At 41.3% G+C, this 24,643-nt stretch overlaps 1 protein-coding gene and 1 pseudogene across 31 annotated transcripts in view; one reads left to right on the plus strand and one right to left on the minus strand.

Moving 5' to 3' along the window:
• The window catches only part of PDXDC1 (pyridoxal dependent decarboxylase domain containing 1), a 97,700-nt gene that overhangs the window by 26,330 nt on the left and 46,727 nt on the right, over window positions 1-24,643 (minus strand). For 19 of the 30 annotated variants that reach the window (XM_078344657.1, XM_054242588.2, XM_078344655.1 and 16 more), the window contains 5 exons: window positions 24,524-24,604; window positions 21,994-22,140; window positions 12,062-12,251; window positions 5,017-5,085; window positions 3,801-3,879 (listed from right to left, as the gene is read on the minus strand). In XM_078344657.1, the coding sequence (XP_078200783.1) occupies window positions 3,801-3,879; window positions 5,017-5,085; window positions 12,062-12,251; window positions 21,994-22,140; window positions 24,524-24,604 (566 nt within the window). Of the gene's footprint in view, window positions 1-3,800; window positions 3,880-5,016; window positions 5,086-12,061; window positions 12,252-21,993; window positions 22,141-23,099; window positions 23,166-24,523; window positions 24,605-24,643 lie in introns of all 30 variants that reach the window. The other 11 variants (XM_054242585.2, XM_054242586.2, XM_054242582.2 and 8 more) reach the window with 1 other exon arrangement.
• LOC144578581 (dynein light chain roadblock-type 1 pseudogene) lies at window positions 13,356-14,038 on the plus strand (annotated as a pseudogene). Its single transcript, XR_013524611.1, has one exon. The product of XR_013524611.1 is annotated as a dynein light chain roadblock-type 1 pseudogene (transcript).

Genomic DNA, 24,643 nt, shown 5'->3' on the forward strand with positions numbered 1-24,643 from the left:
ACCTAAATCTACCTCAAATTAAAAAAAAAAAACCTTAACAGACGCATTTGGTTTAGGTGAAACAAGATCGAACGCCAATGCATGGGTTGTGCCCAAAGGCCCTTCCAGCAAAATAAAAGCGTGTACTGCTGTGCGTTACTGCCTCGACTGCATTCAGAGTCTCTTTTCATATTTCTGGGCAATGTCTGCTGACTAACCCTTGAGATGTGTCTTCTGGCACCTGCAGCATAATCATACTGGCAAGTCACTCGGTCACATGCCAACTGCAGCCCTCCAGTTTATCATGTTGACTGAATATGAGTGAATTTGTGTTTTTAAACAGTAGTAAGTCAGGCAGGAAGTGATGGTTTCCTGCTGGCAATAAACTGAATATCTACGTGGCTTTTTTTTTTTTTTGGAGACAGTCTCGCTCTATCGCCCAGGCTGGAATGCAGTGGCATGATTTCTGCTCACTACAATCTCCACCTCCTGGGTTCAACCTATTTTCCTGCCTCAGCCTCCTAAGTAGCTGGTATTATAGGCACCTGCCACCACACTGGCTAAATAAATACACACACACACACACACACACACACACACACACACGCATTTTTTGTTTGTTTTTTTTTTTTGAGATGGAGTCTCGCTCTGTCGCCAGGCTGGGGTGCAGTGGCACAATCTCAGCTCACTGCAACCTCTGCCTCCTGGGTTTGAGCAATTCTCCTGCCTCAGCCTCCCCAGTAGCTGGGATTACAGGCGCAGGCCACCATGCCCAGCTAATTGTTGTATTTTTTAGTAGAGACAAAGTTTCACCATGTTGGTCAGATGGTCTCGATCTCTTGACCTTGTGATCCGCCCATCTCAGTCTCCCAAAGTGCTGGGATTACAGGTGTGAGCCACCATGCCTGGACTAATTTTTAAATTTTTAGCAGAGACAGGATTTCACCATTTTGAACGGGCTTGTCTCGAACTCCTGACCTCAAGTGATCCTTCCGCCTTGGCCTCTCAAAGTGCTGGGATTACAGGCATGAGCAACCAGGGCCAGACTAAATAAGCAGTTTTACTGTAGTGATTTACATGCAATAAAACTCACTTAAGTGTACAGTCCAATGAGTTTTGACAAATATATCAAGCATGTAACCACCAACATAATCAAGATTCAGAATACTGCCATCACCTCTCAAATACTTCCATCAACCCCCAAATCCCTCATCCCCACTCCAATTACCCTTTTCCTGACGCCTCACTGGCCCCAGAAAATCCTGATGTGCTTGTCACTGTAGTTTTGCCTTTTCTAGAATTTCTTATCACTGGAATCATATATTACGTAACTTTTTGTCTGGCTTTTTGTTTTTAAAATTCATCGATGCTAATCTGTGTATCAGTAGTTCTATTTACTGCCTGGCTAATGTTTAGTATTTTTTTGTAAGACTTCCTAAGGGTTTTGCCACATTGCCCAGGCCAGTCTCGAACACCTGAAAGCAAGTGATCTTGCCGTCTCAATCTCCCAAAGTATTGGGATGACAGGAATGAGTCACCTTTAATTTCTCCATTCTAACAGGCATGTAGTAGTACCTCACTTCGATCTTGATTTGCATTTCTCTAATGGCTAGCAATGTTAAGCATCTTTTCAAGTGCTTACACATTTTCATCTTCTTTAGTGAAGTATCTGCTCAAATCTTCTGTTCATTTAAAAAACCGTAAAGTGTGCCAGGCACAGTGGCTTGTGCCTGTAATCCTGGCATTTTGGGAGGATGAGGTGGATGGATACCTGAGATCATGAGTTCAAGACCAGCCTGGCCAACATGGTGAAACCTCATCTCTACTAAAAATACAAAAAAACTAGCTAGGTGTGGTGGTGCATGCCTGTAATCCCAGTTACTTGGGAGGCTAATGCAGGAGAATCGCTTGAACTTGGGAGGCAGAAGTTGCAGTGAGCCGAAACTGGGCTACTGCACTCCAGTCTGGGCAACAGAATGAGACTCAATCTCAAAAAAAAAAAAAATTTGTATTGCTAGTCTCCTTATTGAGTTATTAACAGTTCTTTATGTATTTTAGATACAAGTTGTCAAAAAATGTTTTGTAGCTTCTCAGGGAAAGACTGAAAATGAAATTTAAAACAGGCCTGGCACAGTGGCTGGCTGGGTGTGGTGGTGTGGTAGCTCACCCCTGTAATCCCATCACTTTGGGAGGTCAAGGCAGGTGAATCAGCTGAGGTCAGAAGTTCGAGACCAGTCTGACCAACATGGTGAAACCCCATCTCTACCAAAAATATAAATATTAGCCAGGCATGGCCTGTAATCCCAGCTACTCAGGAGGGTGAGGCAGGTGAATTGCTTGATTCTGGGAGGTGGAGGCTGCAGTGAGCCAAGGTTACCCAACTGTGCTCCATCCTGGAAGAGCAAGACTCCATCTCAAAAAATAAAAGTAAAAAATAAAAATTTAAAAAGAAAAAAAAAAAAAAAACAAGAAAAAATGTTTTGCAAATATTTCTCCCAGTCTTTAACTTGCCTTTCATTTTCTTAATAGGGGCTTTCAAACAGCAAATGCTTTTAATTTTTGATAAAGTACAATTTATGGTTCACAGGTTTTGTGTCCTAAGAAATGTAACCTAAGGTCACAAACATCTCCTGTATTTTCTTTGAGACATTTTATTGTCTTAGGTCTATGCTTAGGTTGAGGAACCATTTATACTTAATTTTTATATATACAAAGAATGAGATAAGGGTTAAGATTCAGTTTTTTCCCATATGAATATCAAATTGCTGTAAGACCGCTGATGGAAAAAGACTGTCCTTTCTCCCTTGAATTACCTTGGTATCTGTAAAAAACTGAAGTGACCATAGATGTCATATGAGTCTAATTCCGAATTCTCTATTTTCTTTGATTACTCACAGAGTCTTACTTGTAGCTTTATAAAAAGTCTTGAAGTATGACAGGATAAGTCTTCCAATTTTGTTCTTTTTCAAAATTCTTTGAGCTATTCCTAGATCCCTTGTATTTCTATAAAGCTTTAGAATTAGCTCATCAATTTCTACAATAAATTGTAGCCTGCGGCCGGGCGCAGTGGCTCAAGCCTGTAATCCCAGCACTTTGGGAGGCCAGGCGGGTGGATCACAAGGTCAAGAAATCAAGACCATCCTGGTCAACATGGTGAAACCCCGTCTCTACTAAAAACACAAAAAATTAGCTAGGCATGGTGGCACGTGCCTGTAATCCCAGCTACTCAGGAGGCTGAGGCAGGAGAATTGCCTGAACCCAGGAGGCGGAGGTTGCGGCGAGCCGCGATTGCACCATTGCACTCCAGCCTGGGTAACAAGAGTGAAACTCCGTCTCAAAAAAAAAAAAAAGAAAATCTAATGGGCCAACTTTACTATTATAGTTTTTACTGCAATGTAGATACAGACTATCTTAAACATGTGGCACACAAACATACCTTAAGACTTTTTGTTTTCTGGTTAAGAAGTCTTGTTCTATTGCCAAGCTGAAATACAGTGGCACAATCTCAGCTCAATGCAACCTCCACCACCCAGGTTCAAGGGATTCCCCTCCCTCAGCCTCCCAAGTAGCTGGGATTACAGGTGAACGACACCATGCCTGGCTAATTTTTTTGTTTGTTTTAGAAGAGACAGGGTTTCACCATGTTGGCCAAGATGGTCTTGATCTCCTGACCTCGTGATCTTCCTGCTTCAACCTCCCAAAGTGCTGGGATTACAGGTGTGAGCCACCCCCGCCCGGCTAAGACTTTATCTTTTATTGGCTAAGGACATAGCCTCACTCCTATATATTCAAAATGGTAGATTCAGCATCATGCTACCTACCCGCATTTGCAACAAGCAACAGGGGCAGTCTTCCTCGTTCTACATCATCTTTAATCAGTTTCTCCAGGAAGGCAACATCCTGGAACCAAAACGAACCATTAAAAAATGAGGTGCCCAGTATAAAAGCTATAAAATGAAAAACTATGACTTACAAAAGAAGCAGATAACTCTCAAAAGTAATCAGTCAAATCAATTCTTACTCTTGACAATTTTTCTGTTTTCTGTCATCATAGATGTGAAAATCAATTTTCCTTGAAGACTAGAAAAATCAGTTAAACAAGATTAAATGTAAAAACCGTACAGATGCAGGAACATTTCTTTGTTTTTTTGTTTTTTGAGATGGAGTTTCACTTGTTACCCAGACTGGAGTGCAATGGCACGATCTCAGCTCACCACAACCTCCGCCTTCTGGGTTCAGGCAATTCTCCTGCCTCAGCCTCCCAAATAGCTGGGACTACAGACACGCACCACCATGCCCAGCTAATTTTTGTATTTTTAGTAGAGACGGGGTTTCACCTTGTTGACCAGGATGGTTTTGATCTCTGGACCTCGTGATCCACCCGCCTCGGCCTCCCAAAGTGCTGGGATTATAGGCGTGAGCCACCGCGCCCGGCCCATATCTTTGGTTTTAAACAGTGACATTTAAATGAAATGTTCTCTCAACTCCCCTAAAACAGCCAAGAATATATCTCTACTATTACTCACTGATGCACCTCAACTAGAAAATATAACGACCTTGACAAAAGAAATATAAAACTCTAAAATCCATCTCTTCCTTTTCCTTCTACAATTACTACAGAGAGATTTATCATCTACATGTCAAATATAAGCAGAAGTCAATCTCATGATTACAATGAAGAACCTCATTTTCAAAATCTGCCCATTCATAAATCCAGGCAACAGTGCTAACTCATTAAAAGTACGAGGTTTAGAAGAAACTTCTGGTGCTTAATTGAGTTGCCATGTTTCTACTTAAAGCAGGTGATACAGTAATTACAAGACTCCTTAAAAGCCAGGTGCTCCTGACCTATATACCAGCCAACCTTCATGGACATTCACGTATTAATAGCAGCATATATTACACACTGGAAAGACCCCAGCAATAAATGAATAAGCTACTAATTATCTGGAGGCCAGCAAACAGAACTTCATTTGAAAAAAAGGTAGTTTCAAAACACAATCCCACATTATTTTACAAACCAAAAGCAGAACTCACCATCTGATGCTGGGATCCAAACATAGTGTTACAGGGTACACGGCACAGGCAGGGGAAGGGCAAGCCGAGCTGCAAGAAGAAACACGCGACCTGACAAGAAAGTTCTCTGCACCATTCACTTCGGATTGCAAAAAGCTGTGGCTCTAAGACAGCCATGATTATTCTTCTCAAAAATCTCTCTCCTTAGGAACTCTTAATATTATAAATAGATCTTAAAATACATTTAGAAAGCCAAGCCAAAAAAGAAAGGGTGAATTTCCAAGTGCCTCATAAGAGGATATAACGTAAAATTTTCTAAATGAGACAAGTAACTATCTTTGGTATATTCTAGAATATAACAGAAACACTTTTGCAAACAGAGAAACAACTGAGTTGTATTTCAGCGGGGGTAGTTTTGGATTCTTTCTCCACGCATTACTGGTAAATAACACCAGCTAAAGGCATTCAAAGAACAGTATCTTATTTGTGGGTCCACCCACCCCTAAAAAGTAATAAATATGCATTAGCAGATGTACATTTCTCAAGAGAAGTGAAGTCAGTGTTATGCACGGAGACAATGACAGTCAACTTAATTTCATATTCTTCATTTTTAGCTTCCAAGTCCTTGAGGAGTTTCTAGATTTAGAAATGGTAAACAGTTGCAGCATATTGTGCAGTGTGACTAAGACTTGGTATCATTCAAAGACCAAAAATTTAACAAGCACATTTTGCTCCTTAAAGAATTTTTAAAAAATTATGAACGTGACATCCAAGTAAAACAAATTATAAAAAAAATACAGGTATTAAAAGTGAAAATGCCTAGCCTCCTACCCTATAAACCACCAATCCACCCCTGTTAACAGTTTAATACACAACCTTTCTGGTATTTTCTAGGTATAAATGTATATATTTTTCTAGGTACAAAAACAGGTATAAAGGGTATACACACTTTAAGAAACATGAACATAACCATCTTACATATGCTGCTCTGCCGGCTGCCTTTCTCAACACAACACTCTCACACATCTTTTGAAGGTTAGACTGTTCTCCCCAAACAGCCTTGGGTCCACGAGAGCCTGGCTTGCAGTAGACACTAAGTGATTTATTTCATGTTTCATAGGATTATTATTAAACTCCCCATTTTGTACACTCTCAAGAAGACATGATTTCTTGCCACCAGTGATCACAGCTCGGAATCAATTTAAAAGTCACCAAGTGTCTCCCATACATCCCACTGGGACTCCTACAGCTTACAAAAGAGGAACCCTCCAACCCTATGGGTTTTGCTTTCGAATGTTCTAGGTAAAGAGGGTTAACAATGTCTTATCTCAATGTAGTCCCCGCACTTGGTCTAGAAGCACCATGAACTTTAAAAATGGTCATGCTCTTTGATCCAGCAATTCTAGATTGACTCTGAAAATCCATCTGAGGACCATAACTCTAAATAAAATATGGAAGAGGAAGATCCAAGATGGTTCTTTAGGAGCAGCTCAGGATTGCAGCTCCCAGTGAAAGTGCAGAGGGTGAGTGAACACCACATTTCCAGATGGATCTTTATTGCCCAGAGACCAGGAGATTCCCAGGCGGAGGGTCGCCAGCACAGCTGTTTTGGCCAGTGCAGCTGTTTCAGCCAGCGTGGCTGTTTTGCTGGTGCCCTGGCACGGCGGTTCTCTGTACAAAATACACTGGTCTGGTTGCCCTTTTAAGCTGGCAATTGGAGCTCCAAGAAGGCAGATTCACCCATTCATCTGATTAAACAGGGGTCTGAAACAGGGAGCCAGGCCAGGAGATTCCCGAGCAGCGCAGTTGTTTCAGCCGGCACAGTGGGTTGCCGCACGGGAAATCACACAGATCCCAGCGCCCTTTCAGCAAGCGACTGGAACACTTGGGAGAGAGTCAACCGTTCAACTTAAAAAAAAAAAAGGCTCTGAGGCAGGGAGCCAGGTGATCAGGCTCGGCAGGTCTCACCCCCACAAAAACAAACAAAAAAAACGAGCAATTGGAAACGCTCGGTGTTGAGAGTTTCACAGCAAGCACAACTGAACCGGGAACCACCCAGCTCGGTGGGGGAGGGACGTCCACCATTACCGAGGCACTCCACCCCTACGGAGGTAGTCTGCCATTGCTGAGGCAGCCTGCTGTTGCCGAGGCAACCCACCATAACAGAGAGTCCAACATTACAGAGGCGGAGCCACCATTTGCCGAGGCAGTTCTAACCACACTCATATAAACAGGACTACTGGGAAGTTCACACGGCAGCAGGGCGGACTTAAAGAAAAAAAATTTCATCCTTAAAGAAAAGAAATTTCAACCCAGAATTTCATATCCAGCCAAACTAAGCTTCGTAAGTGAAGGAAAAATAAAATCCTTTGCAAACAAGCAAGTACTCAGATATTTTGTCACCACCAGGCCTGCCTTACAAGAGCTCCTGAAAGAGGCACTACACATAGAGGAACAAGTACCAGCCACTCCAAAAACATACCAAATGATAAAGAGCATCAACAAAATGAAGAATCTGCATCAACTAACAGGCAAAACAGCCAGCTAGCATCAAAATGGCAGTATCAAATTCACACATAACAATATTAACCCTAAATGTAAATGGGCTAAACGCACCAATCAAAAGACACAGACTGGCAAATTGGATAAAAAACCAAAACCCATCAGTGTGCTGTATCCAGGAAACCCATCTCACATGCAAGGATACACAAAGGCTCAAAATAAAGGGATGGAGGAAGATTTACCAAGCAAATGGAGAGCAAAAAAAAGCAGGAGTTGCAATTCTCATCTCTGATAAAATAGACTTTAAAGCAACAAAGATCAAAAGAGACACGAAGGGCATTACATAATGGTAAAAGGATTGATACAGCAAGAAGAGCTAATGATCCTAAATATATACAGACCCAATACAGGAGCACCCAGATACATAAGGCAAGTTCTTAATGACTTACAAAGAGACTTAGACTCCCACACAATAATAGTGGGAGACTAACACTCCACTGTCAATATTAGATAGATCAACCAGACAGAAAATCAACAAGGATATCCAGGACTTGAACTCAGAACTGGAACAAGCAAACCTGACAGACATTTACAGAACTCTCCACCCCAAATCCACAGAATATACATTCTTCTCAGCACCACATCACACCTACTCTAAAACTGACCACATAATTGGAAGTAAATCAAAATCAGCAAATGCAAAAGAACAGAAATCATAACAGTCTCTCAGACCACAGTGCAATCAAGTTAGAAATCAGAATTTAGAAACTGACTCAGAACCGCACAGCTTCATGGAAACTGAACAACTGGCTCTTGAATGTTGACTGGATAGACAATGAAATGAAGGCAGAAATTAAGTTCTTCGAAACCAATGAGAACAAAGACACAACATACCAGAATCTCTGGGACACATTTAAAGCAGTCTCTAGAGGAAAATATATAGCAATAAGTGCCCACATGCGAAGAAAGGAGAGATCCAAAATTGACACCCTGTCATCAAAATTGAAAGAGCTAGAGGAGCAAGATCAAAAAAACTCAAAACCTAGCAGAAGACAACAAATAACTAAGATCAGAGCAGAACTGAAGGAGATAGAGACATGAAAAACCCTTCAAAAAAATCAATAAATCCAGGAGCTGGTTTTTCAAAAAGATCAACAAAATAGACCACTAGCCAGATTAATAAAAAAGAAAAGAGAGAATAACCAAATCGATGCAATAAAAAATGATAAATCACCACAGATCCCACAGAAACTCAAACCATCATCAGAGAATATTACAAACAACTCTATGCACATAAACTAGTAAACCTGGAATAAATGGATAAGTTCCTGGACACCTGTGTCCTCCCAAGCCTAAACCAGGAAGAAGTCGAAACCATGAATAGACCAATAACAAGATCTGAAGTTGAGGCAGCAATTAAGAGCCTACCACACAAAAAAAGCCCAGGTCCAGATGGGTTCACAGCCGAATTCTACCAGACACACAAAGAGGAACTGTTACCATTCCTTCTGAAACTATTCCAAATAATCCAAAAAGAGGGAATCCTTCCCAAATCATTTTATGAGACCAACATCATCCTGATACCAAAACCCGGCAGAGACTCAACAAGAAAAGAAAACTTCAGGCCAATATCCATGATGAACATAGATGCAAAAATCTTCAATAAAATACTGGCTAGCCGATTGCAACAGCACATCAAAAAGCTTATCCATCATGATCAAGTAGGATTCATCCTGGGGATGCAAGGCTGGTTCAACATATACAAGTCTATAAACGTAATTCACCACATAAACAGAACCAAAAACAAAAACCACATGATTATCTCAATTGATGCAGAGAAGGCCTTTGACAAAATTCAACAGCCCTTTATGCTAAAAACCCTCAATAAGCTCGGTATTGATGGAACGTATCTCAAAATAATAAAAGCTATTTACAACAAACCAACAGCCAATATCATACTGAATGGGCAAAAACTGGAAGCATTCCCTTTGAAATCCGGCACTAGACAAGGATGCCCTGTCTCACCACTCCTATTCAATATAGTACTGGAAGTTCTAGCCAGAGCAATCAGGCAAGAAAAAGAAATAAAGGGTATTCAAATAGGGAAGGAGGAAGTCAAATTGTCTCTATTTGCAGATGACATGATAGTATATCTAAAAGACCCCATCATCTCAGCCCAAAATGTCCTGAAACTGATAAGCAACTTCAGCAAAGTCTCAGGATACAAAATCAATGTGCAAAAATCACAAGCATTCCTATACATCAATAACAGACTTAAAGAGAGCCAAATCAAGAACGAACTGCCATTCACAATTGCTACAAAGAGAATAAAATACCTAGGAATACAACTAACAAGGAATATAAATGACCTCTTCAAGGAGAACTACAAACCACTGCTCAACGAAATAAGAGAGGACACAAACAGATGGAGAAACATTCCACGTTCATGGTTAGGAAGAATCAATATCGTGAAAATGGCCATACTGCCCAAAGTAATTTACAGATTCAACGCTATCCCCCCCCATCAAGCTACCAATGACCTTCTTCACAGAACTGGAAAAATCCACCTTAAACTTCATATGGAACCAAAAGAGGGCCCGCATAGCCAAGTCAATTCTAAGTAAAAAGAACACAGCGGGAGGTATCACACTACCAGACTTCAAACTATACTACAAGGCTACAGCAATCAAAACACCATGGTACTGGTACCAAAACAGAGATACAGACCAATGGAACAGAACAGAGGCCTCGGAGGCATCACAACATATCTACAACCATACAATCTTTGATAAACCTGACAAAAACAAGCAGTGGGGAAAGGATTCCCTGTTTAATAAATGGTGTTGGGAAAACTGGCTAGCTATGTGCAGAAGGCAGAAACTGTACCCCTTCCTGACACCTTACACTAAAATTAACTCCAAATGGATTAAAGACTTAAACACAAGACCTAACACCATAAAAACCATAGAAGAAAATCTAGGCAAAACCATTCAGGACATAGGAGTAGGCAAGGACTTCATGACCAAAACACCAAAAGCATTGGCAACAAAAGCCAAAATAGACAAATGGGACCCAATCAAACTCCACGGCTTTTGCACGGCAAAAGAAACAGTCATTAGATTGAATCGGCAGCCAACAGAATGGGAAAAAATTTTTGCAGTTTACCCATCTGACAAAGGGCTGATACCCAGAATTTACAAAGAACTAAAACAGATTTACAGGAAAAAAACAAGCCCATTCAAAAATGGGCAAAGGATATGAACAGATACTTTACAAAAGAAGACATACATGAGGCCAACAACCATATGAAAAAAATGCCCATCATCACTGGTCATTAGATAAATGCAAATCAAAACTGCATTGAGATACCATCTCACGCCAGTTAGAATGGCGATCATTAAAAAGTCTGGAGACAACAGATGCTGGAGAGGATGTGGAGAAATAGGAACACTTTTACACTGCTGGTGGGAGTGTAAATTAGTTCAACCATTGTGGAAGACAGTGTGGCTATTCCTCAAGGATCTAGAAATAGAAATTCCATTTGATCCAGCAATCCATTACTGGGTATATATCCAAAGGACTATAAATCGTTCTACTATAAGGACACATGTACACGAATGTTCACTGCAGCACTGTTTATGATAGCAAAGACCTGGAATCAACCCAAATGCCCATTGATAATAGACTGGATTGGGAAAATGTGGCACATATACACCATGGAATATTATGCAGCCCTCAAAAACGATGAGTTCGTGTCCTTTGCAGGGACATGGATGAACCTGGAGAACATCATTCTCAGCAAACTGACACAAGAACAGAAAATGAAATACTGCATGTTCTCACTCATAGGCAGGTGTTGAACAATGAGAACACATGGACACAGGGAGGGGAGCACTACATACTGGGATCTGTTGGGGGGAATAGGGGAGGGATAGCAGGGGGAGAAATGCCAGATATAGGTGAAGGGGAGGAAGGCAGCAAATCACACTGCCACATGTGTACCTATGCAACTATCTTGCATGTTCTTCACATGTACCCCCAAACCTAAAATGCAATAAAACTAAAATATGGAAAGAGCTTTATGCACAGAGAAGTCCGTAACAGCACTACACAAAGAGCTATTTTGTGACCTGAAAATGGTCACAAAAAGCAAAAGAATGCAAACACTCTTAATTATCCAAAAGGGAAACAGTTAAATTACTATATATTCACTTGAAGAAATACCATGAAAGCGTTAAAAATAAACGATACTCTGAATAATTATTAAAATATGATATATTCCTGTTTTAGTGTCAGTGAAAAGAGCCAAATACAACCATATAAACACAAACGCTTTGATTAAAGTCTGGGAAAAAAGAAAGAAAATGTTGGCCGTGGTTGCCCTTGGGTAATCTATCACATATTCTTTATTTCTAAATTCAGTAATTTTTAAAAATATGACAAAAGCATGTAAGACCATCTTTCACTCAAAAAGAACAGCAACTAGAGAAACAGGTCAACTTTAAAATTTTCAGGATAAAACAAGACATTATGTCTTTAAAATAGCCACCTTATACCACATTACCTGATTACAAAGGTATTGGCCCAGGCCAGGTCTAGCAGCAGCACTAAGATATATGACAGGCTTTTTGTTATATAACACATTGAACCCATCCACTACGAAGTCTTCATATCGAGAATGAATGGCAAGCCTGCATATCTTTGCAAGTCCTTCTCTTTCCTCTTCGTGGAAATAAGCACAGCCATTTTCATATCTGTTAAGAGAGACACACATATTAATATGTTCTTATTTCTAGTTAAGAATTGTATAAGTCAATCTTAGAATCAAGGAAACAATTCTTTTCTCAAGCTAGGAATTGTCACCTAGATCAGGCAAAGAGGACAGGAATGTGAGACATCCTCATCATAGATGACTGACAACTCATTACACCTGGGGTTACCAAGCAGCGAGACAATAACTCTCCACCCATACCCAATTCCATAAAGAGCAGAAACTAGGAAAACAAGTAGAGACCAGGAGTTCCCACATACAAAAAGCCTGAAGATCATGGTTCTGGGCTTATTACGAACTAAGGCCAGCACTGGGTATGGGTAACACAGGTCCGGTTCGTAGCAGAGTTTCAGCCCTAAAACATCCAAAGTAAATAAAACTGTCAAAAATGCTAGTTAGAGGCCGGGTGTGGTGGCTCAGCACTTTGGGAGGCCAAGGCCAGGGTATCACCTGAGGTCAGGAGTTCGAGACCAGCCTGGCCAACATGGTGAAACCCTGTCTCTTTTTGTAATTTTGCAAAAATATAAAAATTTGTTGGTTGTGATGGTGGGCACTTGTATTCCCAGCTCAGAAAACTGAGGCAGGAGAACCGCTTGAACTTGGGAGTAGAGGCTGCAGTGAGCCAAGATCATGCCAACGTACTCCAGCATGACCAAGACTCTGTCACCAAAAAAAAAAAAAAAAAGCTAGTCAGGCTAACTTTTTGCTTTTACTATAATCTGCTGAGGCTTAATCTTCTAGAAGAACGGAGACAATTTCAATCACAAGCGTTAGATTTTCACTAGAACAACAGAACATTGCTCCCTTAATAAAGTTAGGCAAACATACTTCTGCTCAGGGGACAATTTCAATCACAAGCGTTAGATTTTCACTAGAACAACAGAACATTGCTCCCTTAATAAAGTTAGGCAAACATACTCCTGCTCAGCCGAGTTCTTTCCCAACACTGAAAGTGAAGGTCTCTCAAATGATTCAAGTTAGGCAAAGAATCCTTCTCCATAAAGTCACAGCATAAACCCAATACCACTGGTCCTATGTCTCCTACTGAATCCTTAATCTGCTCTAATTCCTTAATATTGCCAGGATTGGGGCTGAGTGTTGGCTACGCGGGGCTACCGGATCCGTCGGAAATGGCAGAGGTAGAGGAGACACTGAAGCGACTTCAGAGCCAGAAGGGAGTGCAGGGAATCATCGTGGTGAACACAGAAGGCATTTCCATTAAGAGCACCATGGACAACCCCACCACCACCCAGTATGCCAGCCTCATGCACAGCTTCATCCTGAAGGCACGGAGCACCATGCGTGAAATCGACCCCCAGAACGATCTCACCTTCCTTCGAATTCGCTCCAAGAAAAATGAGATTATGGTTGCACCAGATAAAGACTATTTCCTGATTGTGATTCAGAATCCAACCGAATAGGCCACTCTCCTGACTCCCTGTGTCATTCCTTAATTTAATGCCCCCCAAGAATGTCAATGTCGATCATGTTAGCAGACTGGCACGTGACAGTCACCTTGGAGCCCACTCAGACCAATCCAGTGACCACGTGTGGGCTGGTGGCTCTTCCTCCCCAACCAAAGGAACCCCTGTGCTGTGCCAACCTTCCCCAGAGCTCCGGGAGGGCCCTCTTGCCTCACTTCCAGGTTTTGGAGCAAGAACTTGTGAGAAGCCCGTACCCAGCTTCCTTCTGACCTTCAGTTCATTTTGTTGCCCTTGGAGAAGGCTGTTTTTCTTTAAAAATAACCAAAATGCTTAAAAAAAAAAAAAATTGCCAGGATTATCACAGAATAAAACAGATTCCAATTTCATAACACATATTCATCTTATGACAGAAATTCCTTTCTAATAAAACACAAGCTAATATTTTCTGTTTTTCTTTTTTCTTTTGAGACTGAGGCTCACCCTGTTGCTGGAGTGCAATGGTGCAATCTTGGCTCACTGCAACCTCCACCTCCTGTGTTCAAGAGATTCTCGCGTCTTACCCTCCCGAGTAGCTGGGATTACAGGCACATGCCACCACGCCCGGCTCATTTTTTGTATGTTTAGTAGAGAAGGATTTCACCATGTTGGCCAGGCTGGTCTGAAATTCCTGACCCTGTGATTCTCCTGCCTTGGCCTCTCAAAGTGCTGGGATTACAGGCGTGAGCCACTGCGCCCAGCCACAAGCTATTGTTTTTGAAGCACAGCTGGCCCTCCGAACCTGTGGGTTCTGCATCTGTGGATTCAACCAATCACAAGTAAAAAAATCTTCAGAAATTTAAAAAGATGGCTGCATCTGTACTGAACATCTACAGATTTTCTTGTCATTATTCCCTAAACAATAAAGTGTAACAACTATTTACACAGCATTTATATTGTATTAGGTATTATATATAACCAGAAAATTTAAAGTATATGGGAAGATGTGCCTAAGTTATATGCAAATACTGTGCCATTTTATATAGGGGATTTGAGCAACAATGATTTTTTTTAACCATGGGGTGAGGGTGGGAGGTCCAGAACCAATCCCCCAAGGACACCCAATTATAAGGGACAAATGTACTTGAATCCAGATCATTGCTCTATCTTCTACTGACATGTACCAATTAGCTCAAAAATAAATAGCTGCTGACACTATCAAACATGTATGTGCTTATTTTCTCCACCTTTAACATGTACTAGTCCATTAGCTCCTTTAATCCTCACAACATTTCTATGAAATAGATATTAGGGTTTCCGCCAAGATGGCCGAATAGGAACAGCTCTGGGGTGTAGTTCCCAGTGAGAGCGACGCAGAAGGTGGATCTGATCTCCACATTTCCCCTGAAGTACCTGGTTCATCTCATTGGGCCTGGTTACACAGTGGGTGCAGCCTAAGGAGGAAGAGCCAAAGTAGGGTGGGGTGTTGCTTCACCCGGGAAGCACAAGGGGCCAGAGAACTCCCTCTCCTAGCCGAGGGAAGCCAGTAGGGACTTTTCCTATCACTCTGGCTCAGATACTGCACTTTTCCCATGGTCTACACAACCCAAAGACCAGGAGATTCCCTCCAGTGCCTACAACACCAGAGCCCCAGGTTTCCAGCACAAAACTGGGCAGCCGGACGGGCGTGGTGGCTCACGCTTGTAATTCAAGCACTTTAGAGGCCAAGGCAGGCAGATCACCTGAGGTCAAGAGTTCAAGACCAGCCTGATCAACATGGTGAAACCCCTTTTTAAAAAAAAACAAAACTGGGCAGCCATTTTAGCCACAGCAGTTTTTTCCCCCCTCATACCCCAGTGGTTCCTGACAGACAGAACTGTTCATTCCCCTGGAAAAAGGGGCTGAAGCCAGGGACCCAAGTGATCTGGCTTGTGGGATCCCACCCCCAGGAAGACCAGCAAGCTAAGATCCACTGGCTTGAAATTCTCTCAGCCAGCACACACAGCAGTCTCAGCTCCACCTGGAATGTTTGAGCTCAGGGCAGGGAGGGGCATCTGCCATTGCTCAGGCTTGGGCAGGTGGTTTTAACCCCGCCTGTGTAAACAAAGTCACTGGGAAGTTTACACAGCAACTGGGCAGAGGTGACAGCAGCTCAGCAAGGCCTCTGCAGGTAGACTTTGTCACTGGACTCCCTTCTTGCTGGGCAGGGCATCTCTGAAAAAAGGCAGCAGCCCATCAGGGACTTAAATATAGAGGCCCCACCTTCCTGGGACAGAGCACCTGGGAAAAGGAGCGGTTATGGGTTCAGCTTCAGCAGACTTAAACCTCCCGGCCCAGCAGCTCTGAAGGGAGCCACAATCTCCTGCCACAGCTCTTGAGCTCTGATAAGGGACACACTGCCTCCTCAAGGGGCTCCCTGACCCCTGTGTATCCAGACTGAGAGATAACTCCCAGTAGAGGTTGACAGACACCTCATACAGGAGAGCTCTGGCTGGCATGTGGTGGGTACCCCTCTGAGATAAAGCTACCAGAGGAAGGAACAGGCAGCATCTTTGATATTCTGCAGCCCTGGCTAGTGATTCCCAGGCAAGCAGGGTCTGGAGTGGATGTCCAGCAAACTCCAGCAGACCTGCAGCAGAAGGGCCTGTTAGAAAGAAAACTAAAAGAAAGAAATGGTTTCAACAACAACAGAAAGGACGTCCACTCAGAGACCCAATCCAAAGTTACCAACTTCAAAGACCAAAGGTAGATAAATCCATAAAGATGGGAAGAAGCCAGCACAAAAAGGCTGATATGTGCAAAAACCAGAATGCCTCTCCTCCTCCAAGGGATCACAACTGCTCACTAGCAAGGGAACAAAACTGGACGGAGAATGAGTTTGACAAATTGACAGAAGCAGGCTTCAGAAGGTAGGTAATAACAAATTTCTCTGAACTAAAGGAGCATGTTCTAACCCAATGCAAGGATGCTAAGAACTGTGAAAAAAGGTTAGATGAAATGCTAACTAGAATAACCAGCGCAGAGACAAACAAACGACTTGATGGAGCTGAATAACACAGCACAAGAACTTCATGAAGCATATGCAAGTTTCAACAGCTGAATTGATCAAGCAGAAGAAAGGATATCAGAGATCGCAGATCACTCAATGAAATAAAGCAAGAAGGCAAGATTAGAGAAAAAATAGTGAAATGAACAAAGCCTCCAAGAAATATGGGATTATGTGAAAAAACCTAATCTATGTTTGATTGGTGCACCTGAAAGTGACTGGGAGAATGAAACCAAGTTGGAAAACACTCTTCAGGGTATTATCCAGGAGAACTTCCCCAACCTAGCAAGGCAGGCCAACATTCAAATTCAGAAAATACAAAAACCACCACAAAGATATTCCTCGAGAAAAGCAACCTCAAGACACATAATCCTCAGATTCACTAGGATTAAAATGAAGGAAAAATTGCTAAGGGCAGCCAGAGAGAAAGGTCGGGTTACCCACAAAGGGAAGCCCATCAGACTCACAGCAGATTTCTCAGCAGAAACCCTACAAGCCAGAACAGAGTACAGGCCAATATTCAACATCCTTAAAGAAAAGAATTTTCAAGCCAGAATTTCATATCCAGCCAAACTAAGCTTTATAAGCGAATGAGAAATAAAATCCTTTACCAACAAACAAATGCTGAGAGATTTTATCACCATCAGGACTGCCTTACAAGAGCTCCTAAAGGAAGCACTGAACATGGAAAGGAACAACCAGCACCAGCCTCTGCAAAAACATACCAAACTATAAAGACCATTGACACTATGAAGAAACTGCATTAACTAACAGGCAGAACAACCAGCTAGCATCAACATAGCAGGATCAAATTCACACATATTACCGTAAATATAAATAGGCTTAATGCCCCAATCAAAAGACACAGACTGGCAAATTGGATAAAGAGTCAAGATCCATCAGTGTGTTGTATTCAGGAGACCCGCCTCATGTACAAAGACACATGTCAAGCTCAAAATAAAGGGATGGAGGAAGATTTACCAAGGAAATGGAGAGCAAAAAAAGCAGGGGTTGCAATCCCAGTCCTGATAAAACGGACTTTAAACCAACAAAGATCAAAAGAGATAAAGAAAGGCATTACATAATGGTAAAGGGATCAATGCAACAAGAAGAGCTAACTACCCTAAATATACACACAGCCAATACAGGAGCACCCAGTACATAAAGCAAGCTCTTAATGACCTACAAAGAGACTCAGACTCCCACACAATAATAGTGGGAGACTTTAACACCCCATTGTCAATATTAGACAGATCAGCAAGACAGAAAATTAAAAAGGAAATCTAGAACTTGAACTTAGATCTGGACCAAGCAGACCTAATAGACATCTACAGAACTTCCCACCCCAAATCCCCAGAATATGCATTCTTCTCAGCACCACATCCCACTTATTCTAAAATGGACCATATAACTGGAAGTAAAACACACCTCAGCAAATGTTAAAAAATGGAAATCATAATGGTCTCTCAGACCACAGTGCAATCAAATTAGAACTCGGGATTAAGAAACTCACTCAAAACTACACAATTACATGGAAACTGAACAACCTGCTCCTGAATGAGTACTGGATAAATAATAAAATGAAGGCAGAAATAAACATGTTCTTTGAAACCAATAAGAACAAAGACACAACATACCAGAATCTCTGGGACACATCTAAAGCAGTGTCTAGAGGGAAATTTATAACACTAAAGACCCAAAAGAGAAATGAGGAAAAATCTAAAATCAACACCCTAACGTCATGATTAAAAGAACTAGAGGAGTAAGATCAAACAAATTCATGCTAGCAGAAGACAGGAAATAACTAAGATCAGAGCAGAACTGAAGGAGACAGACACACAAAAAAAACCCTTCAAAAAAAAACAAAATCAGTGAATCCAAGAGCTGGTTTTTCAAAACATCAAAAAAAAAAAAATAGATGAACTGCTAGCCAGAGACTAATAGAGAAGAAAAGAGAGATGAATCAAATAGATGCAATAAAAAACAATAAAGGGGTTATCACTATTGATCCCACAGAAATACAAACTACCATCAGAGAATACTACAAACACCTCTATGCACATAAACCAGTAAATCTAGAGGAAACTGATAAATTCCTGGACACTTACACCCTACCAAGACTAAACCAGAAAGAAGTTGAATCCCTGAATAGACCAATAACAAGGTCTGAAATTGAGGCAGCAGTTAATAGCCTACCAACCAAAAAAAGTCCAGGACCAGACAGGTTCACAGCCAAATTCTACCAGAGGTACAAAGAGGAGCTACTATCACTCCTTCTGAAACTATTCCAAACAATACAAAAAGGGAATCCTCCATAACTCATTTTATGAGGCCAACATCATCCTGATACCAAAACCTGGCAGAGACACACACACACAAAAAAAAACTACAGGCCAATATCCATGATGAACTGATGTGAAAATCCTCAATAAAATACAGGCAAACCGAATCCAACAGCACATCAAAAAGCTTATCCACCACGACCAAGCTGGCTTCATCCCTCAGATGCTAGGTTAGTTCAACATATGCAAATCTGTAAATGTAATCCATCACATAAACAGAACCCAAGACAAAAACCACGATTATCTCAATAGATACAGACAAGGCCTTTGACAAAATTCAACAGCCCTTTATGCTAAAAACTCTCAATAAACTAGGTATCAGTGGAACATATCTCAGAATAATAAGAGCTATTTATGACAAACCCACAGCCAATATCATACTGAACAGGCAAAACTAGAAGCATTCCCTTAGAAAACTGGCACAAGACAAGGGTGCCCTCTCTTACCACTCCTATTCAACATAGTATTTGAAGTTCTGGCCAGGGCAATCAGGCCAGAAAAAGAAATAAAGGATATTCAATTAGGAAAAGAGAAAGTCAAATTGTCTCTATTTGCAGATGACATGACTGTATATTTAGAAGACCCCATCATCTCAGCCCAAAATCTCCTTAAGCTGATAAGCAACTTCAGCAAAGTCTCAGAATACAAAATCAATGTACAAAAATCACAAGCATTCCTATACACCAGTAACAGAGAGTCAAATCATGAGTGAATTGCCATTCACAATTGCTACAAAGAGAAAAAATACCTAAGAATACAACTAACAAGGGATGTGAAGGACCTCTTCAAGAACTACAAACCACTGCTCAATGAAATACAAGAAGACACAAACAGATGGAAAAACATTCCATGCTCATGTTTAGGAAGAATCAATATCATGAAGATGGCCATACTGCCCAAAGTAATGTATAGATTCAATGCTACCATTGACTTTCTTAACAGAATTGGAAAAAAAAACACCTTAAACTTCATATGCAACCAAAAAGAGGCCCGCACAGTCAAGACAATCCTAAGCAAAAAAAACAAAGCTGGAGGCATCATGCCACCTGACTTCAAACTATACTACAAGGCTACAGTAATCAAAACAGCATGGTACTGGTATCAAAACAGAGATACAGACCAATCGAATAGAACAAAGGCCTCAGAAATAACACCACACATCTACAACCATCTAATCTTTGACAAATCTGACAAAAGCAAGCAATGGGGAAAGGATTTCCTATGTAATAAATGATGTTGGGAAAACTGGCTAGCCATAAGCAGAAAGTTGAAACTGGATCCCTTCCTAACTCCAAATGAATTAAAGATTTAAACATAAGACCTAATACCATAAAAACCCCACAAGGAAACCTAGGCAATACCATTCAGGACATAGGCATGGGTAAGGACTTCCTGACTAAAACACCAAAAGCATGCCAATGAAAGCCAAAATACACAAATGGGATCTAATTAAACTAAAGAGCTTCTGCACAGTGAAAGAAACTATCCTTAGAGTGAACCAGCAACCAACAGAACGAAAAAAATTTTTTGCAATGTACCTATCTGACAAAGAGCTAATATCCAGAATCTATAAAGAACCTGAACAAATTTACAAGAAAAAAACAGCCCCATCAAAAAGCAGATGAAGAATATGAACAGACACTTCTTAAAAGAAGGCATTGGCTGGGTGCGGTGGCTCATGCCTGTAATCCCAGCACTTTGGGAGGCCGAGGCGGGTGGATCATGAGGTCAAGAGATCGAGACCATCTTGGTCAACATGGTGAGACTCCGTCTCTACTAAAGATACAAAAAATTAGCTGGGCATGGTGGCACGTGCCTGTAATCCCAGCTACTCGGGAGGCTGAGGCAGGAAAATTGCCTGAACCCAGGAGGCGGAGGTTGCGGTGAGCCGAGATTGCGCCATTGCACTCCAGCCTGGGTCACAAGAGCGAAACTCCGTCTCAAGAAAAAAAAAGAAGGCATCTATGCAGGAAATAAACATGTGAAAAAAAGCTCATCATTACTGGTCATTAAGAGAAATGCAAATCAAAACCACATTGAGATACCATCTCACTTCATTTAGAATGGCAATCACTAAAACAATCAGGAGACAACAGATGCTGGAGAGGATGTAGAGAAACAAAAGCTTTTACACTGTTGGTGGGAGTGTAAATTAGTTCGACCACTGTGGAAGACACTGTGGCAATTCCTCAAGGATCTAGAAACAGAAATACCATTTGACCCAACAATCCCAATACTGGGTACATACCCAAAGGATTATAAGTCATTCTATAGACACATGCACACCTATGTTTATTGCAGCACCGTTCACAATAGCAAAGACTTGGAACCAACCCAAATGCCCATCAATGATAGACTGGATAAAGAAAACATGGCACATATACACCATGGAATACTATGCAGCCATAAAAAGGAATGAGATCATGTTCTTTGCAGGGACATGGATAAAGCTGGAAATCATCATTCTCAGTAAGCTGACACAACAACAGAAAACCAAACACCACATGTTCTCACTCATAAGTGGGTGTTGAACAATGAGAACACATGGACACAGGGAGAGGAACATCACACACTGGGGCCTGTCAGCAGGTGGGGGATAGGGGAGGGATAGCATTAGGAGAAATACCTAATGTAGATGACGGAGTGATGGACGCAGCAAACCACCATGGCATGTGTATACCTATGGAACAAACCTGCTTGTTCTGCACCTGTACTCCAGAACTTAAAGCATTAAAAAAAAAAAAAAAAAAGAAAGAAATTGAAATTAATACTATCCCCATCTAACAGACAGTGAAACAGGCATGGAGAGGTTAAGCACCTCTTCCAAGAAGGAGGATATCTGAACCCAAGTAGTACAGCTCCAGAAAAAAGATCTTTCAGCCTATACCCAACTCATACTAGTCTTCACTGGAAACTAAAAACTCTTCATGTCTTTACCTGAAAATTCTGCATAGCCATAAGGTGGTATCTGAAAGTATCCTAGTTGTAAGTTTTCTCAGCTTCTCCTTGTCCAGAGTTGAAATATAAGCTCCCAGACTATGTCCCAACAAAGCCATATGACCTTGTTCTCCAATATTTTGGATTCTGTTAAGCAAAATTAGTTTAAAGAAAGAATTAGAGTCAAACCATAAAAAAGTACACAGAACATAGAGACGGTATTCCACAGAAATTTCTGTCAGACTTGAAATCTACTTAATGGCCCAGAAGGCAGAAATTCAGATACATTTAGAAAATTCAAAGCATATACGGTATAGATAGTTTGGTGAAAATTTTGAGACAGATATATATATATATATATTTTTTTTTTTTTTTAGGATGGAGCTCACTCTTGCCCAGGCTGGAATGCAATGGTGTGATCTTGGCTGACTGCAACCTCCACGTCCTGGGTTCAAGTGATTCTTCTGCCTCAGCCCCCCCAAGTAGCTGGAATTACAGGTGGCTGCCACCAAACACAGCCAATCTTTTGTACTTTTAGTAGAGACGGAGTTTCACCATGTTGGTTAGGCAGCTCTCAAACTCCTCACCTCAGGTGACCCACCCACCTCGGCCTCCCAAAGTGCTGGGATCACAGACATGAGCCACTACGCCCGGCCAGAAAAATATTTTCATAATTTAGGTTCCAGGAAGTAAATATCCCTTCTTAAATTGAGTACCTACAAACTGTTTTAAAATAATTTCCTATTAAAATTTTTTTTTCAGGCTAGGCGCGGTGGCTCACGCCTGTAATCCCAGCACTTTGGGAGGCCATGGTGGGCGGATCACGAGGTCAACAGATCGAGACCATCCTGACCAACATGGTGAAACCCCGTCTCTACTAAAAAATACAAAAATTAGCTGGGCAAGGTGGCGAGCACCTGTAGTCCTAGCTACTTGGGAGGCTGAGGCAGGAGAATTGCCTCCCTGGTCCCAGTTCAAGCAATTCTATCTCAGCGTCCCAACTAGTTGGGATTACAGGCACGAGCCACCATGCCCAGCCGATTTTTGTATTTTTTAGTAGCGACAGGGTTTCACCATGTTGGCCAGTCTAGTCTTGAACTCCTCACCTTGTGATCCGCCCACCTTGGCCTTCCAAAGTGCTGGGATTATAGGCGTGAGCCACAGCACCAGCCCTGTTAAAATATTTTTAAGATTAAATACCAGCCTCAAGAATTACGGAGGGTAGGCTAAGGTAAAATGAACCAAAAACATTTTTTAAAGAATTAAATCCCAAGTCTCTGCATTAAATAAAAATTAATTGTTTACTGCAATAATACAGCAAATTCAAGGGGGACTAGGTATTGATTCATATAGAATTAAAATTGATTTCATAAAATGTTTTGTATATAATTGAAACTAATTTCCCTTATAAAGAAAAACTGTAAATAAGGAGGAAAAAGTTTACAATTGTTAACTGTAAGTAATAAGGAAAAAAACAGACTAATAGGATCACAGGCAACAGCCAGTTCCTAGAAAGGGAAATATAAATGGGTCTTAAAACATATAAAAAGACACTTCACTTGGTTCATAATAAAAACTTATCAAATTTCTCATGAGAATATCACTTATCAAAGATCATTTAGTCTGACAACGCCTTTGCAGGCGAAGGTATGGGAATAAAGTCCTCTCATACATTGCTGGTGGGACTGCTGAATGCCGTAACTCCACGGAGGGAAATTTGGCAGGATGACCCAAATTACAGAAGTACACACTGTCTGAGACAGCAATCCCACTTCAGGACTTTGTCCTCGAAACACACTTGCTTCTGTGAGAAGGAACACATGTCAAAAGTGACAGTGAAACATGGCAGGGACCAATAAAATAAAATATGGCTCATCAGTTCCAAGTAAAATACACAGCTCTAACAAAGGAGAAAGCTCCTGTGCATGAATATGCAATGAGCTCCAAGACTTCAGTGAAAAAATGCAAGGTGCAGAACATGTGCGTAGTAATTACGTCTTAGAGAGGGTGGGCATGGACACTTTCCTTGTGTATAATATATATAAAATCTCCCGGGAAGAATACACAAGAAACTGGTAATGTCTTCCTCTAGAGAAGAAAACCAGGTAGGGACAAACGGTAGAAAGGAAAATTCCCTTTGTATATTGGTTTTTATTGTCAGAATTTTGAACCAAGAGAACATTTTACTTATTTCAAAACATTAAAATTAAAATAATTAAAGAGAAAACTAATACAGGTGCAGCAATTCCTAGGAAGCAGAAGCACAGCAGCAGAACAGTGCTTACTCTTTAGTCCTTCTGCCAGCCCCTCTCTAAGACACGAGACCATAAAAACTATGGGTTCTAATTTCAGTAAATGCCTTCAATTCACAAAATATATCTTATACATAAATGTCTTTATGAAAAAAAATTTTAGTATCATATGAAACTCAATGAAATATAGCTTCTTATTTGAGCCACTTGTCAGAGTGCAATCACTACTGAAATCAAGAACACATACACTCGAAAAGAAAAGCTGCCAGGTTCATTACCTGGGGCTCTGGGGTTCCTCATCTTCATCTCCATGCATCAGATTCTGAACCAGCTGGAGGATGCTCACCATATCTTGTCCACTGCAGAATAAAAGGAGTTGATAGGCCGGTGGGAACCAC

Source organism: Callithrix jacchus, chromosome 12 (genome assembly GCF_049354715.1).
Source record: "Callithrix jacchus isolate 240 chromosome 12, calJac240_pri, whole genome shotgun sequence".
In the NCBI taxonomy this organism is placed as follows: Eukaryota; Metazoa; Chordata; class Mammalia; order Primates; family Cebidae; genus Callithrix; species Callithrix jacchus.